The sequence below is a fragment of the Spea bombifrons genome, chromosome 8 (assembly GCF_027358695.1).
Source record: "Spea bombifrons isolate aSpeBom1 chromosome 8, aSpeBom1.2.pri, whole genome shotgun sequence".
Taxonomy (NCBI): Eukaryota; Metazoa; Chordata; class Amphibia; order Anura; family Pelobatidae; genus Spea; species Spea bombifrons.
This window is the reverse complement of record NC_071094.1, coordinates 4,937,109-4,953,868: the sequence shown is the minus strand read 5'-3', so window position 1 is coordinate 4,953,868 and position 16,760 is coordinate 4,937,109. Positions and strand designations below refer to the sequence as shown.

The following is a 16,760-nucleotide window of genomic DNA, read 5'->3' as shown; positions in this document are numbered from 1 at the left end:
CTAAATTATGTATTTAAACATGAATTCCAAAAACAGCTACTTGATACAATATAGGAGAGAAAAATAGAAGTTGCCGGGAGATCAGATCCATTCGGCTCATCTGATCTGCCCGTTTTCCTGTAAAGACTCAAACCTTAAATCAGTCGTTGGTCTCGTCTTAGATTCAGGAGCCGTATGCCTGTCCCATGCATGTTTAATACCCACAACCACTTGTGATGAGAAGCAGTTCCATTTAACGACCACCCCTCAGTAAACCATAACATTGCATCTAAACCTCTGACCCTCTTGCGTTAGATTATGGCGTCTTTATCTAACATTTCTCCTCCTTTGAAATAAACGCCCCCCCTGTGCTTCTTCTCTTCTCCAAGCTACACAGGACACCTAGAGAAAACTCCATCTCGGTTTTATGAGTATTCCGCTTCATTATTCGCATCACGGATAAACAGATTCAAGTGCAAATTGATGTTATGACAGAATCAGAAGATTCTCTCTCTATTATACATCATATATATATATATATTTTACACACGCAATTGTGGGTAGATTGAGTTTAATGCTTAAAACTGGTTCTAAGATAACGTCTAGATGAAATCAAGCCTAAGCTTATATTATGGTATACACTACTTGTTATGTCCCGTTTACCCATTGTACAGCGCAACGGAATATGATGGCGCTATATAAAACAATAAAAAATATAATACAAGACAAGACATAATAATAATAATAATAATAATAATAACAACAAGGGATTAAGTAGCTCTACCATACTACAAAGCATAGATTCCACTTGGCGAGGGTTTTTTATCAATGTGGGATCTAGTATTATGACCTAGGAGGAAAAAAGTGATTTTGTTATCAGTTGACACGGAGCTCACAATCGAATGTTGTCAGATAAAGACATGTAAGCGCTATCCAGCAGGAGACAAATACCAGGATAAAGTAGATAAGGGCACCAAGTATGGCACACCGCGAAACTTAATTAAAATATATGCAACATTCTTCCGGGCAGATTCATTAAAAACGTATTAATCAAAAATTTGTTGGACTTTGCTTTCCAAAGGATGTCCAAACATTAACGATTAATATAAGTCGAAGCCACTCGCTCTCATTTGAAATTCACCACCTCATCCTGCATCCAATCGCTTACTGCGCAAGCATTTTCTGCTGACCCTTGCATTTGAAGGACAGATCAGCTTCTTGCTTAAACAACCACTGCGGGATTTCAGGCAGGAAACCAGATGTTAAGCCGCGAGACGGCCGGACCGACAGGCGCACAAAACAACGCGTCAAGAAAGGGTTAAAAAAACGTGAAATACAGAAGCGGGTGACCACCATCATAATACGGTTACGCCATGGCATCGAACTTTAAAGTGAATTGTTCTTATAAACTGTGAATTATGATAAATCACATTGTAGAAGAGATCGCTGCCTGCTTTACGGTCCCTTAAATTTTTGGGGGGGGTCCATGTGCCTGTTGGCAAAGATAAAAGGGGTATCAAAACCTGAGAAGGCATCTTACATGGGGATAAAACTTCTCCATCCCCTGCTTTTCATACATGATGCGTCTAAAGTACACCTTCCAACAGTCCCAGTTCTCCCTGGACAGTACCGATTTTGGGACGCTGTGCCAGGTAGCTGGCCCACTGTAATGGGGATCATTGCCCGTTTGGGGAGATCCTCTTTAAAATAATTAAAGGTCTAGCGCAGACCTCTACTGCCGTTACCCCGGGGCTAACTTGCAAAAGTGTGAAGCCGAGCGCCGCGACGCGGTTCTTCAGTCGAGGTGGGAAGGTGGCCATACCTCAGGCCCTGTTCCGGCACCAGACATCTGTTGAGGGGTATGTTAAGCTAAACCACACAACCCAAATTCCAGTGCTGGGAAATAAGGAACAAACTTGACCCTCAAAGGCATCCCAATAGGTTTTGTAAGCAAACAAGCGTGTGACAAAAACACCATGTGAAGTTCAAGATCACCATCAACTGTTGATCTATGTAAGCAAACCACAGTGAATCATTCAAATTATCCATGGGTACTCCAGGGTTTGTAAAATAAAATAACAAAAAAAAATTAAAATAAGTGCTGCAGGATATTTATAGGATAGCTTTTAATTTTTGGTAGTTTGTGGCCCCCATAAAAGGCCGGCCAACATTACACATTTCGAATTTTGCTGTATTTTCGTGTGACGAACTCCCATCCTCCCCAACGACCTTCTCGTCAAAACAGAGCTGGCCAAGAGCCCCTGTAGTTCTACCGTAAATTAAAAATACATTTCCACCAATGGCATTTTCCCATAAAAGAGAGCAGCTTAACGTTGACAAGGTCGGGATCAACAAAAAAGGGGCATATGGACCGAGAATTAAAACAGCTAAAAAAAAAGAAAAAAAAAGTCCTTGGTGTCATCTGTGCGGATTCGATGCTGCGGTCCCGTTATTGCCGACGCAACACAAGTCCACTTATCCCACTTGCCCCGCGGATCCGACGCGGCGGCTCCATTTATCACTGTCCTGCCGCAGAAGTTGCTGTGTGCGTCACTTTGCCGGCGATTAAATATTGAATTCTTCTTCTGAGCTTATCATAATCATTTCCACATGTGATAAATCAACTTGACACGTACACACACAGAGCAAACTCGTGATACATGATATCCCCGGACCACGCGGTACGTTTTAATCTCTGCGCTATCAAAACAGATTACATATGAGAGAAAAAAAATATCTAAATATTCCTACAGTCCGTAGAACACTGGCTGCCTCCGAATTACACGCAGCAAATCTATCAAAACATTTACAATGATTACGAAGTCGGTCCAAATGATTTTGAAGTCCGGAATGAAGAGGCAGCTCTACATTTTATTAGCAGTGGGGGGGGGATTAAAATTATAGAATTTTAATAAAAAGTTTGGAGTTAGGACCACCCAACAATCTGCCTAAAATTATTTGTTACAATTAAAGGAGCTTATTTGACAAATCCTGGAAGATGGATCCAAAGCTCAAGACAAGGTTTCTACCCACAGCTAACAAAAGTATTTTTTAAGTGGGAGCTGATGGACCTACCTGCCTCATGGCTCTTAATGAATCAGTTTGGTTCCTAAATGTGTTTTTCTATGCTCATTCGTCATTTACAACTAAAAAGCATTAATAATTTATATATATATATTTTATTTTTAAATATCAAGAACCTTCATGTGTTCCTAAAAGGCCGTCTGTGATGTAGGAGCTCTAAGAAGTGTTGTTCTTCTCGTGGGAGGGTAGGCCACCACAGTGAGGTTCACAATATCACTGAAGTCCTTTTAAAAATCAGAATTTTGGTGTCATGTAGATTATAAACCAGAAGAAGATTACCGAGCCATTCGGTTGAGCTTGAATATTAAAGAGCACAAGGACTAAAATAGGCAACGTACATGAAAGAGGTCAATGTGGCGGCAACAAAGTAACAACATACTTATTGTTGAAGTCAGCAGGAATCTAGTTGATGAGGAATTAGTTTAAACTCAACCACCAAGGAGAGGCTGCATCCAAGAGTCCACCTAAGCCGATGTGTTGTGGGTACATCTAGTGTTTGCCCCAATTTCCAAATTTCCAAATAAAAATCTGTATCTAATCTTCAAAACTGTATCCTGAAGACATCTCCTGTGGCTTCTCTTTGGCCAACTTAAGAACGTTGGAGCTATCGTGCTCAAGGTTAACGTTTGTCCGCGGCTACACAAAAACCGTTTGCTTTAATATTAGAGCGCCAACAAATTGAAAGAACGGAAAGAAACCTAAAAACGCAGAAATCCTCATTTATCTAATATAATAATCACAAAGAAGAAACCGCTCATAGACGGGCTTTTATAAAAACAACAAAACTCCGTAGGAAACGCGACTTCAGCAAACGGTAAAGGTCTCCGTTATTGGCATAGTGAGCTCCCTATCGATAGTTATTAGAAAGTCTTCGTGGAGGGTATTCACAAGGGATGAGTCGGAGAATCAAATAATCTCCTTTAATCCTACAGAAACCCCTGCTCAGGCTTCTTAGACTGTGGGAAACTCAAGGAAATCATTCACATTTCCCAGGTCACCAATCCTAAAAAGTCATTAATGAACCTTCTCGCCCCTCTATGTCGTATTGCCAGCATAACATAACAGTCATTGAACGTGGAAACTTTTCTTTTTTGGGCCCTGGGATGCTTCACAATGCAGCGTTTAGCAAAAATAATTGTAAAAAAACGCTTAAAAATAACCTAAAGTACTGTATCGATTTACGTCTACATTTCGAAATGGGAAAACAGGATTTTTTTTTAGTTTTTTATTTTTTTTTATCTAAAAACAGCAATTTCTGTAGGTACAACACTATGTCAAATGGGAATTTTTAAAGACAGTCTCTTATTGGGACCAAAACTCTTCTGTTCTTCTTTCCTCCCCTGATGCCCCTCTATTCTAGGAGGTCAGAATGTTGGGTATGAGGGGATCGCAGGGTTCTACAGCCCTAAAAGCCCCGATAATGTGTATAGAAAGAGTATAAAGTCAGATTTGATGCATAAGTACAATCTAAAAATATATGCCCAAGATTAGTATTCTTCTTTTAATATCAATAGGTCAAGAAGCCTATCCTGGCCAACGATTCTTTGGTGACAGTGGATTCATTTCCATTGCAAACACGTAACATAATTGCAAAAACTTAAACTTGGATCCATTGGAACACAGGAGTGATGGGAGTGAAAGGGCCATTGGAACACAGGAGTGATGGGAGTAATAAAGGGCCATTGGAACACAGGAGTGATGGGAGTGATAAAGGGCCATTGGAACACAGGAGGGATGGGAGTGATGGGAGTGATAAAGGGCCATTGGAACACAGGAGTGATGGGAGTGATAAAGGGCCATTGGAACACAGGAGTGATGGGAGTGATAAAGAGTGAGGAGCGCCTATGAAAAACCCCGTCTGCGCTGGATTTCTCATCCATTTCATGTTACGTTGATGGACAAAATCTGCTTTTCCTCCTAAAACAAGGTCGTTTTTAAAGTGACCCCAAACTATTGAATGACAGTGTATATTTTTTTTTAATTAATTTTGAATTAAGTTTTTGCAAGTACGTCGTACAGATGAAAGATTAGGGTATCAAACATAACATTTTGAGACTTGATGATTAGAACTGTTTGGCATAACCTCGATTTTCAGCAACAAACGCTTGTTTTTTTTCGTAGCGCCAACGGGTCCTCGCGACCCATCTCACACGGCATCATTACGGAGAGCGGAAAATAACGATGCAGCCACAACCTTGCGTAGTTCAAAGAATGTAAAACAGTACAACGCAAACCCGGGATGGGGGGGGCAGATCTGAGGAAGCCTCAAAGAGCCTGTGATGTCTTTAAAAACATTAGCGAGCCAACAAAAAATATGTGTATATTTTTTATTTATTTTTTAAAAAATGCACCTTTGTGCGTTTCCGCGCTCATTAAAATTAGAAACAAAATAATTGCACATTTCACATATAATACATATTTATGCGCTACAAGCTTGCAAGAAATGTATCGGTTTGTGTTATTCTTTCAATTCTTCTTTTGTCAGACCCTTGCAACGTACGGACTGTCAGAAATTCTGCAGAAATTGTTGGCGTCATATAAATAAAATATAATAATAATAAATTATTAATAATTACAATGAAAAGGAAGGGGGCAAATTTAAGAGACATATATACCAGCTTAAATCTTTTCGAAACTCAGATAAGACCCTCAAAGAAACGGGATACCAGGAGTAATGCGTCGTTATATCACGTAATTATCTATTTTGCAGGTCAGTATTAGAACGGCCAATCGCCGCTTTCTAAAATATGTAATTAAAGTGGATGAATGGGATGAAACAGGGTGAAAAATGTATTAAGTAAATGAATCGGGGAGGGAAGGAGTGCCGAGCGGCCAAGTGTAGGAAAAGTGATGTCCATGGACGCTCTACTGGGGGTCCTGCGCACGTCATGGTAGGAAGGGCAGGTTGCATCATGATATGACATCAGAATAGGGTGATATGACATCATCTGGCAGTACTAAAAAGCTAGAGTTTTGTGAGATGTACCCTGGTTCAGCAAGAGTAGAAACATTTTGGGGAGATCGCCTGATCTCGTGAGTTTCTACAGCTTCCTCTATGGAGGATGACACTTAATCCATTTTTTAATAAATAATAACAATAATATTATTATTAATAATAGACTACAAAATGAATACACAGTGATAGCTGAAGAGAGATACATGTCAAGGCTGTGGCGGTTAATATGCAATAAGAGTTTTAAGATGAATGCACGAAGCACGTTTCAAACATACATCTATCATAGGCAGCATCGAATACTTTAATGTCTTCTTCTGGAAGGGCTGCAGATAATATGTTTACGAGGAACAAACATGTTGACACACGGAATGAATATCCATTACTGCCATTTGAAAATGAGTTTTGGCACAGACGTCCACACTCTCCGGGAATAACAAGAGCCGGATTGAGTGCCAAGGCTGTTATCATAGGTAAAGTCGGTCTCAGAAACCAGCGTTCTTCTAGAAAGAAAACAAAAGCCGGAAACATCAGAAAGACGCGGCAGAGGGATCATCAAAAACAACGCTGTTTTGGGGGTCTTACAACAGAGGACAAGTCTCAGGGTGAGCAGGCGTTACATACTCGTCAATCCAGCTGCTTGGGGCAAACGCTCCCCCCGTGATGTCAGGCAGAGCATCATGGGAACTGAAGTCCGCAGCGGCCGGAGATGCCATCTCCTAGAATGCGTGTGATGCCTCATCTATAAATTTAGGAGGTACCCATAAGCAGGGCTGCTCAAACCCCTATAAAACTTGTGGAAACTTTTCAGGGGCATACACATTTTTGGAGGGGGTCAGGAAGGCATGTAGCCACAGAGGTCAACACAAAAATGCTTAGGAGCCAACTTTAGGAGCCCATGTCTACCACTGGGATATGTCTCTCTCTACTAAGTACTTTGGGGACTATAGTGGCTTATAAAGCACCACTCTCATGATTTACCTCCAACAGTGGTGCCAACATCAACGGAGCAAAAAGCCAAAGGGTAAGTAAATAAGACACGGCGTGAGTTACCCCTGAGCTTCTAAAGCCTCACGTTTGGAGGACACAGAAGATGGAAAGTCCGATTGTTGCCGATTTACTTTATCACAATTTTATTTGCGAGGAGGACATTTATTGTTACAAAGCGTGGCCCGATTCCTACGCGAATACGTTTCCATGACGAAGCCAACCAAGACCTACCTGGAGCTAGAAACAGCGCGGTCCGTCTTGCGCGGAAGGGATACAGTGACTTTGTTAATTGTATAGCTGACTTCAGCCGAAGACAGAGGAGAAGCAGCGAGCGCCGGGCCGTGTCTCATCACAGTCACTGGAGACGGGAGCGATGAGCGCACGCATGGCGGGTTAGCATAAGCTCACTCATCTATTATTAAACAGCAGGACCTCGACTGTACAAAACCTGCTGGGTGGTAATTAACCCACGAATGTCCAAGACCTGATTTTACCTGCTTTTTTTTTTTTCTTTGCACATCAGATAAAGCATTTAAGAAAGCAATTGGGGGGCAAAAAAAGCGTGCGGGTCTTAAAAGTTTCTCATACTTGCCAACGTTCTGATGTCACAGGTGGCATCTTCCAATGTCATGGATGTTCCTCCATCCACAAGACATTCTCTGCCCCAAGACAATCAGAACCACAAGAGAAAGGGTTTAATGACTGGTGCAGGACTCCATTGCAGTATTCTTTCAAGGAGGGCGAAATAAATTCTGCACATCGTGCAAAAATAAGGTGGTATTTAAAAAAAAAATAAAATAAAAAGGCAGATACAATATAAACAAAAATGATGGACCAAGTACCTTAAAAAAAAGTTGTAATGCCTACATTTTTAAACATTAATGACTTCTAATATATATATATATATATATATATATATATATATATATATATAAATATGATATTTAGGCCACACTATATTTATGGTCTAATTTTTCAGTGGCCCTTGCGGAGCCGATTCGCAACGATCTTGACCACAGCTCGGCTTGGAGTACATATAGGGAGATCTGAAACTTATTTTAGACTGTTAAACAGTTTGAAAATGAGCAATAGGCAGCGCCCCCTCCATTACCCTGTACTACCAAAAAAATTAAATAAAAAAAAAATCTAAACATAAGAACAGCCAATCACAGAAGAGATCTTATGTAAGATAATATGAACAGATGGCGTCGGGTAGTGAACAGACTTTGGCTAGAAATAAACTTTTTATAAAAAATAAATAAATTAATAAATATATATATTCATTTTAGTGGGAAGGAGGAGTGTGGGGGATGGGCTGCAGTCTTTTCTGCAGCGCCGATAGATGAAGCAAATCAGATTACGGTTAAAAAATAAAATTAAAATGTTCTAAGCAAGAAACAAGAAATTTGCATGCTTGGCATTCGCTGTTTGGACAACGGAAACTTTTATTTTTATTAAAAAGGCTGATTATTAACAGTGATTGAAAAATTAATAATAATATTGGGACAGATTAGTAAATATTTTATATGCGATTAAGGAGATTGAAGGAATTTCAGCGCAGCTTTTAGGGAACCTAGAAGTAACCAGTTTCCCCGAGACACAGGGGGTCCGTTATTAGAGTAATTACGGTACAAAGTTTTAATAGCTGCTGTTTCACCATAGCAACCAATGGTCATACCTGGTAACTCGCCGTGTTTGGCACAGAGTCTCCGGTTGAAGGGGTGGGGCCACGCCCACCCCTCCCCCTTTTCCCGTATCTCCACCCACATTCCCTCCCATGAAAGGCGCTCTAGGGATAGATCCTCCCATGTGAGGCTAGCCCGCCTATCACATGAGCCTAGCCCCGCCTACATTAAGCCATTCCCAGAAGAGGAGGGGCCAGGTATGCCGGTGGTATGTTCCTTTTAAAGGCACCATTCCACTTGGGGCTATGAAGATGACAAAAGTCCATTCTAAATAACCCCATAAAGTGTTAAGATAAGTATGGGGAGGGGTGAAATGGTAAGAAATGGGGCAGGAATAGCCAAATTAACACTTTTAACCGGGGGGACTTTCAAAACATGGCATGAGGACTCTCAAAAACCCTTGGGGGTTTCTTGCCCATGACTCCATCTGTACACGTGGTCTCCAACCTGATCCGGGAACCCGAAAGGGGGCACCACCATAGCCCAGATACCTGGATATCTCCAAAAGGACGTTTCTTGAGCAAATTATCCAGTTTGGGAGGGGGGGTAGTGTTCCTAGAGGAGAAAATGTCTCAAAGGAAGAGGACTTTGTATAAGGTCCCCGGTGGCAGCTGTCCTGCCAAGCGTATAATTCAGTTATATAGACCCTGCCGCGGATAAACCGCATTATACCTGAAATGTTTGAACGCATCCAGCAATTAAGAATGAACGGAACGGAACGGCCGTTCCAGGGATCAGCGGAAGGGGGGGGTGAATAAAAATGACGGCATTCTTCTACGGTATTAAAAATTTCATGGAATTTTACTGCCTCGAAACCCGGTGTTCGTAGCTAATCGATAGCGAGCTACTGAGAGCGTCTCTTCCACGCTTATTGATCACACAGAGATGTTGGGTGTGAATAAAAATCTTAAAGTGTGAAACTTTAAAAGTAAACACATAATCGGACCTGGGGGGGAAAAAAAAAATATTCCCTTAAAATAAAAAGTATTGGTTTTAACCCCTTCAAATCCATCATGAAGTCCCATGCATCACGATTTGTACATCGCATCAACGATTAAGTCCCCGATAGTTGGGGGGATTATGTGAACTCGCCCCTTTTTTAATAGTTACTTCAGAAAGTTGGAACTTAAATCTGATTGGTGGAAAAATATTAGATTTCTAAAGAACCCCCCCTATACAATTGCCCCTTTGCTCCCCCGGAACGCATCTCCCTGCATCCGATACATTTACCCCCATTCAGCTCCAGCGCTGGCTCAGCAAACCGAGCGCATGCCACTGGCTGCAGCCAATCAGCAGCTAGAATCGTCAGACCACAGAGGAGGAAGGCAGCTGCAGAGCTGCAGCTTCTAGCCCATGCAAGACTTTTTTTTCTGAAGATTACATATTTAAGTAATCACAGAGCACCTGAATATGCGTTCTTCTACCGTACATTAAACTGTCCCTTTAACGCACAGACGGCTCGGTACGATATAATCAACAAGCGTTAAAAAATCCACTTTTTACACTCTTTTTTATTAACACAATTTATAAATAGTCTAAGGTTTCTCCTGTTTAATTGGTGTGAATGGCAGCCGGGGGGGGGGGGGATGTTGTACACGTAACATAAACAAGACACCCGTCTCATCAAAATACATCCGTTCCCCATCAACAACTCAAAAGCACCCGAGAATCGATGCTAATTACTCCGGTAATCGTAACGGGTACTCTGATTCCAAGCCGGAGGAAAGCGGCAGAAAAACTTCTCTCTACATGACATCACGAGGGCAAAAATGACATCGCACCATCAGGGCGAGAGAAGCGGCAGTGAAGAAAATGCAGATTTAAAATACATTGAAGCTCAACTCGGGCATCCTTGGCAGATAATACCTGGTTTGTATTCACTACTTCTTAGCCCACAAACTAAGAGACACTGAATGCCTCCCTGGAGCTGAATGTGGAGACTTAAAGGGGACAATTCAATGTCCCCAACGCACCATTGTGCAGGTACATTACTGCTTGGGCTCTCTCAATTATCTGGGGTACCCGCAAATACCCCTAAAATAGGTTCTGTAATCGCCATAGAAACATGGACCCATTCGGCCCCCGTCTAGTCGCCCGATTCTCCTGCTGTAAAGACTCAAGCCTTAATCAGTCGTTGGTCTCGTCTTAGATTCAGGAGTCGTATGTCTATCCCATGCATGTTTAAACCCTCTCACTGTATTACCCTCTACCACCTCTGCTGGGAGGCTGTTCCACTTATCTACCACCCTCTCTGTAAAACAAAACTTCCTTACATTCCATCTAAGCCTCTGATCCTCTACTTTTATAATATGGCTTCTTGTTCCAACATCTCTCCTCCTTTGAAACCGGCAGTAAAACAATGTAAGTAAACACACTTCAGTAGGAGTTTGTCTGCCTCAACTCCCATCACCCTAAGCCAGCCAGCACTGCTGGAAGTTGTATTTTGCCCATGAGCTCCATCTTTCCCGGTTCCTATTTAGATGGCGTCGCAATTATGAGTTGCTTCTTTTCATTAATATTTTTTTTTCAATGTACAATTTATCAAAAGTATGTCAGTTTCTAAACGAACGCTTGAAATACGCAGAATAAAATATGAAATGTCTAGACGTTCCAGCAATAAACCCCCCAAAAAGGAGGGGAAAAAATGGATATTTTGATAGATTGGAAAAGGACAGAACAATCTATAAGGATGAATCTGTGTTTGCAGCCGTCCTGGGCTAATAGATCAATCGCTTATCCTCTTAGCAGATTACTGCAGTAAGCAAAAAAACATAGAAAGAGTCAGATATTTATTTAAAGACGGATATAAATAAAACATCTGCAGATAGAGAAACCGCTGGCGCACCCTGACCTATATACAGTATAGCTAACTAAACGGAGCACAGATATATCATATACAGCTTACCAGCTACAGGGGAACGGACTCGCCATTAAAGCAGATCCCATATTAATACGCTATACATACACACACTACACCCACACACTATACATACTACACCCGCACACTCACACTACACCCACACACTACACATACTACACCCGCACACTCACACTACACCCACACACTATACATACTACACCCGCACACTCACACTACACCCACACACTATACATACTACACCCGCACACTCACACTACACCCACACACTATACATACTACACCCGCACACTCACACTACACCCACACACTATACATACTACACCCGCACACTCACACTACACCCACACACTATACATACTACACCCGCACACTCACACTACACCCACACACTATACATACTACACCCGCACACTCACACTACACCCACACACTATACATACTACACCCGCACACTCACACTACACCCACACACTATACATACTACACCCGCACACTCACACTACACCCACACACTATACATACTATACCCGCACACTCGCACTACACATACTTCACCCGCACACTCGCACTACACCCACACACTCACACTACACCCACACACTATACATACTACACCCGCACACTCACACTACACATACTACACCCGCACACTCACACTACACATACTACACCCGCACACTCACACTACACCCATACACTATACATACTACACCCGCACACTCGCACTACACCCACACACTATACATACTACACCCGCACACTCACACTACACCCACACACTATACATACTACACCCGCACACTCACACTACACATACTACACCCGCACACTCACACTACACCCATACACTATACATACTACACCCGCACACTCACACTACACCCATACACTATACATACTACACCCGCACTACACCCACACACTCACACTACACATACTACACCCGCACACTCACACTACACCCATACACTATACATACTACACCCGCACACTCACACTACACCCATACACTATACATACTACACCCGCACACTCGCACTACACCCACACACTCACACTACACATACTACACCAGCACACTCACACTACACCCATACACTATACATACTACACCCGCACACTCGCACTACACCCACACACTATACATACTACACCCGCACACTCACACTACACCCACACACTATACATACTACACCCGCACACTCACACTACACATACTACACCCGCACACTCACACTACACCCATACACTATACATACTACACCCGCACACTCACACTACACATACTACACCCGCACACTCACACTACACATACTACACCCGCACACTCACACTACACATACTACACCCGCACACTCACACTACACCCATACACTATGCATACTACACCCGCACACTCGCACTACACCCACACACTATACATACTACACCCGCACACTCACACTACACCCACACACTATACATACTACACCCGCACACTCACACTACACATACTACACCCGCACACTCACACTACACCCATACACTATGCATACTACACCCGCACACTCGCACTACACCCACACACTATACATACTACACCCGCACACTCGCACTACATACACACACTATACATACACCCGGGGAATTCTCAGTGTTTGCCCCAGAGCCTCTGTGTTTCAGGGTGAAGGGGTATATTCTCGGGGTCTCACAGTCTGGAGCCGACTCCTTCCTATCCCCCCCCCCTCGCTGTGATCATATCCAAGACTCCTAATTGGTGTTTTGGATCACAGTATGTTATGATTGAGACCCCTGCTTGAATCCAGGTGACTCAATTAGGCATGTCTTCAAATAATGATTTGCAGGGTTAATTTATTAAGAAAGTTCCTAAGCATGTGCGTATATATATATATATATATATAATTCTCGCACTAAGTTTTAAAAGGGACAGGACACTTTTGTTTGGGGGGGGGGACACAAGGTTTCGGAGACATATTTGGCGACGGCTCCTTTAACATCCCGCCGCATCAATCAGGCGTAGAGATACGTAAACAGCTCATCTCTAATAACCCTCTCGCTGAGGCAGTAAATGGGACACTCAACCGGGATAATGGAAAACAGTTCCTTTTTATGTTCTGTTTTTATTAAACAAGTAAAATAAATTATATCGGAGGGGACAGATGCCTTACATTATTAATAACCAGTTTATTACTCCCGATAGATTTATACGCGCTGCATGCAGACAGAAGCAGATTGCATAGAACATCGGAGACTGAAATGATGTCATCAAAAACTTTCCAGAGACGCGCAGGGAGTACCTGATCTACACAGTGAATGGACTTCCCATAATGCACCGGGCTAATGCAGATACTTTTACAAGGCTTACAACAGGTTAAGGATACATTTTAGCACAATCTAATTATATATGCCCACCCGTGTATATAGCCCGCCCACAACATATTTAAAGGGGTTGGTAGAGGATTTCTGTAAGTACAACAGCCACGACACATTCATTATGATGTAATAGACAGCAGGTCGTCACACTTACATCGTCTGTTACTGGAACGTACCACCTGATCTTTACATAGAATACAAATAAAGAATATTCCTAAACAAATTACAGTTTACGTGTTTCTAAATGTCCTGCTTTACATCAGGTAGACAACGTGTACACACACATATATATTTTACACGTACACGCACAGCATATATATATATATAAATACACATATAACTGCGAAGGTCGTATGATGACAGTCTGAATCGGCTATGATGTCACTTTTTTTAATACTTCTTATTTTATTAAAAGATTTCTGCCTGGAAAATTTCATCAGCAATAGTTTTGGTTAAGTTTATGCCGTTGAAATATACGTTAAATTGTTAGTTTACCAAAATGGTGCCATTGGAGCACAGGAGTGATTGGAGTGATAAAGGGCCATTGGAACACAGGAGTGGTGGGAGTGATAAAGGGCCATTGGAGCAAAGGAGTGATGGGAGTGATATAGGGCCGTTGGAACACAGGAGTGATGGGAGTGTTAAAGGGCCATTGGAACACAGGAGTGATGGGAGTGTTAAAGGGCCATTGGAACACAGGAGTGATGGGAGTGATAAAGGGCCATTGGAGCACAGGAGTGATGGGAGTGATAAAGGGCCATTGGAGCACAGGAGTGATGGGAGTGATAAAGGGCCATTGGAGCACAGGAGTGATGGGAGTGATAAAGGGCCATTGGAGCACAGGAGTGATGGGAGTGATATAGGTCCATTGGAACACAGGAGTGATGGGAGTGATAAAGGGCCATTGGAACACAGGAGTGATGGGAGTGATAAAGGGCCATTGGAACACAGGAGTGATGGGAGTGATAAAGGGCCATTGGAACACAGGAGTGATGGGAGTGGCCATTACTGTCCCTTTAATATTAACTAGTTTGTGATGGCCGGGGTGGACTGCTGCCCTTGTGCAGGGGCCAATATGTCACTCACTGACTTAAAAAGGATGGAAACCTTAATCAACATCAAGCGCAAGCTGTTCGTCTTACTTTGTTTGACCATTTGTACGCCTGGAGGAGCTGGCTGTACAGGGGCGTCTTGTCGTGTACCGGGTCAAGGCTCAGTAATCCGCTGTTATGGAGAGGATGGTTTTCAGAGGGTTTGCCAACCAAGTTGCTGAGGCGTTCCAGTTCGCTGAAAAGAACAGATAAGTACGTTAATTACAACGTCTCAGATTCAGAACAATATATCAGACAAACACCCTGAAGTCCTTGTAAACAAAATATACCCTTACCGTCCCCAATTACTATATATATATATATCTTATTCCGCACATAAAGGGACAGTACCGGGAACCGGTAAACATGGGCAGCCGTTAACCCGGCAAACTCCACTATAACCACCACTATAACCATGACCTGCCCCAGCATCTAGAGCCCTGCCTGCCTACAACTCCCATCAACCTCAGCCAAATCCAATAGGAGCTGAAGGCCAACAACCCAGCTGAGAGATTCAGATGGCCCAATACCGGTAGAGATCCCATTCGTTATATTGGGATCCAGTGAACCCACTGTGGCTCCTCAGACCCCACAGCCCTCCATGCAGCCCCCCATATCACATTACTTGAGGTCCCGGTTGACAGCATGCAGGTTGTCCTGGAACTCGCCGACGAAGGCCCTCTCCCTGGCCTCCTGGCTCTCTTTGTTTTTCATGCCATCTTTCAGGCAGTCAAAGACCCGGGTGACGCTGGAGCGCAAGGCCTGGATGGAGTGAATAGCCTGGGAAAAGGCTTCCAGATTCACCCCGACATTCAACACATCCGCCATCCTGCACACAGACACAGGGAAACTGTCCCCGAGTGATGACATCACTGGCTGCGCAAGGGACGCCGGGAAGTGTAGTCCCAGCACCCAGTGTATAGCGCTTGTGCTGCAAAAGGGAAACGATGGGGTCGCTAAAAGCAACTCTGGTGCAAAGTGCTAAAAGTAAATAAGAGCATTGATTGGTTGTCATGGTGACTGCTTCCTTGCTTACCATTTGCCAATTTTGCTCTATATGCATAACCTATGGTGTTAGATAAGGATGGGAATTAAATGTTATATTGTTAATAAATGATTAAAAACCAACACAGAAAGATGATAATAGTAAATGCTATTTAACCTTTTATTAAAAATACAATGCCAAGAGCAGGCTTTGGTGTATGAGGGGATCGCAGGGTTCTACGGTCCTAAAAGCCCCGATAATGTGTATATTTAAAGAACCCAAGCTCCCCATGAGGATCTGTATTAGAGCCGTTTGGCTAACACGTTTGTCGAGTCACTACTTTGCAACTTCACAATTGGCTACTAAAGGGTTAATGTTTCAAGCATCTCGGGGTCGGCTCATTTCGATAGTTCCCGGGTATGCAGATCAGGTGCAGCCTCCGGCAGAATACCGCTGCAGGAGAATATCCAGCCGCCGGCCGTCATCCAGTGGCCACCTGCCTTAAAGTGCCAGCGCTGCTTTGCTACAGCCAATCCGGGCCCGGCTACTGTGTGCCATTCAATACATAAAACTACACTATCTGGGATCAATTGATTGAAATCTACACCTGATTGCATGTATTTGGGCATTTAACGTTTGGCGTCCGATAAATCTCCCCGTATCTCGCGGCCTCGGAGAGGTTATTTAACGCTCTGGTCTTGACAGGGTTTCTGTTCAGAGATCTGAAGATAAAATGCGA

The 16,760-nt window shown here is 43.0% G+C and overlaps 1 protein-coding gene across 1 annotated transcript in view; it reads right to left on the bottom strand.

The window, feature by feature from the left end:
- MED27 (mediator complex subunit 27) overlaps nucleotides 1–15,879 on the bottom strand; it is an 86,634-nt gene extending 70,755 nt beyond the window's left edge. Inside the window, exons 1-2 of the mRNA XM_053472409.1 lie at nucleotides 15,662–15,879; nucleotides 15,088–15,232 (exon numbers count right to left, since the gene is read on the bottom strand). Coding sequence (XP_053328384.1) covers nucleotides 15,088–15,232; nucleotides 15,662–15,864 — 348 coding nt within the window. The 5' untranslated portion in view covers nucleotides 15,865–15,879. The remainder of the gene's footprint in view (nucleotides 1–15,087; nucleotides 15,233–15,661) is intronic.
- Between the last annotated feature and the right edge of the window lie 881 nt (nucleotides 15,880–16,760).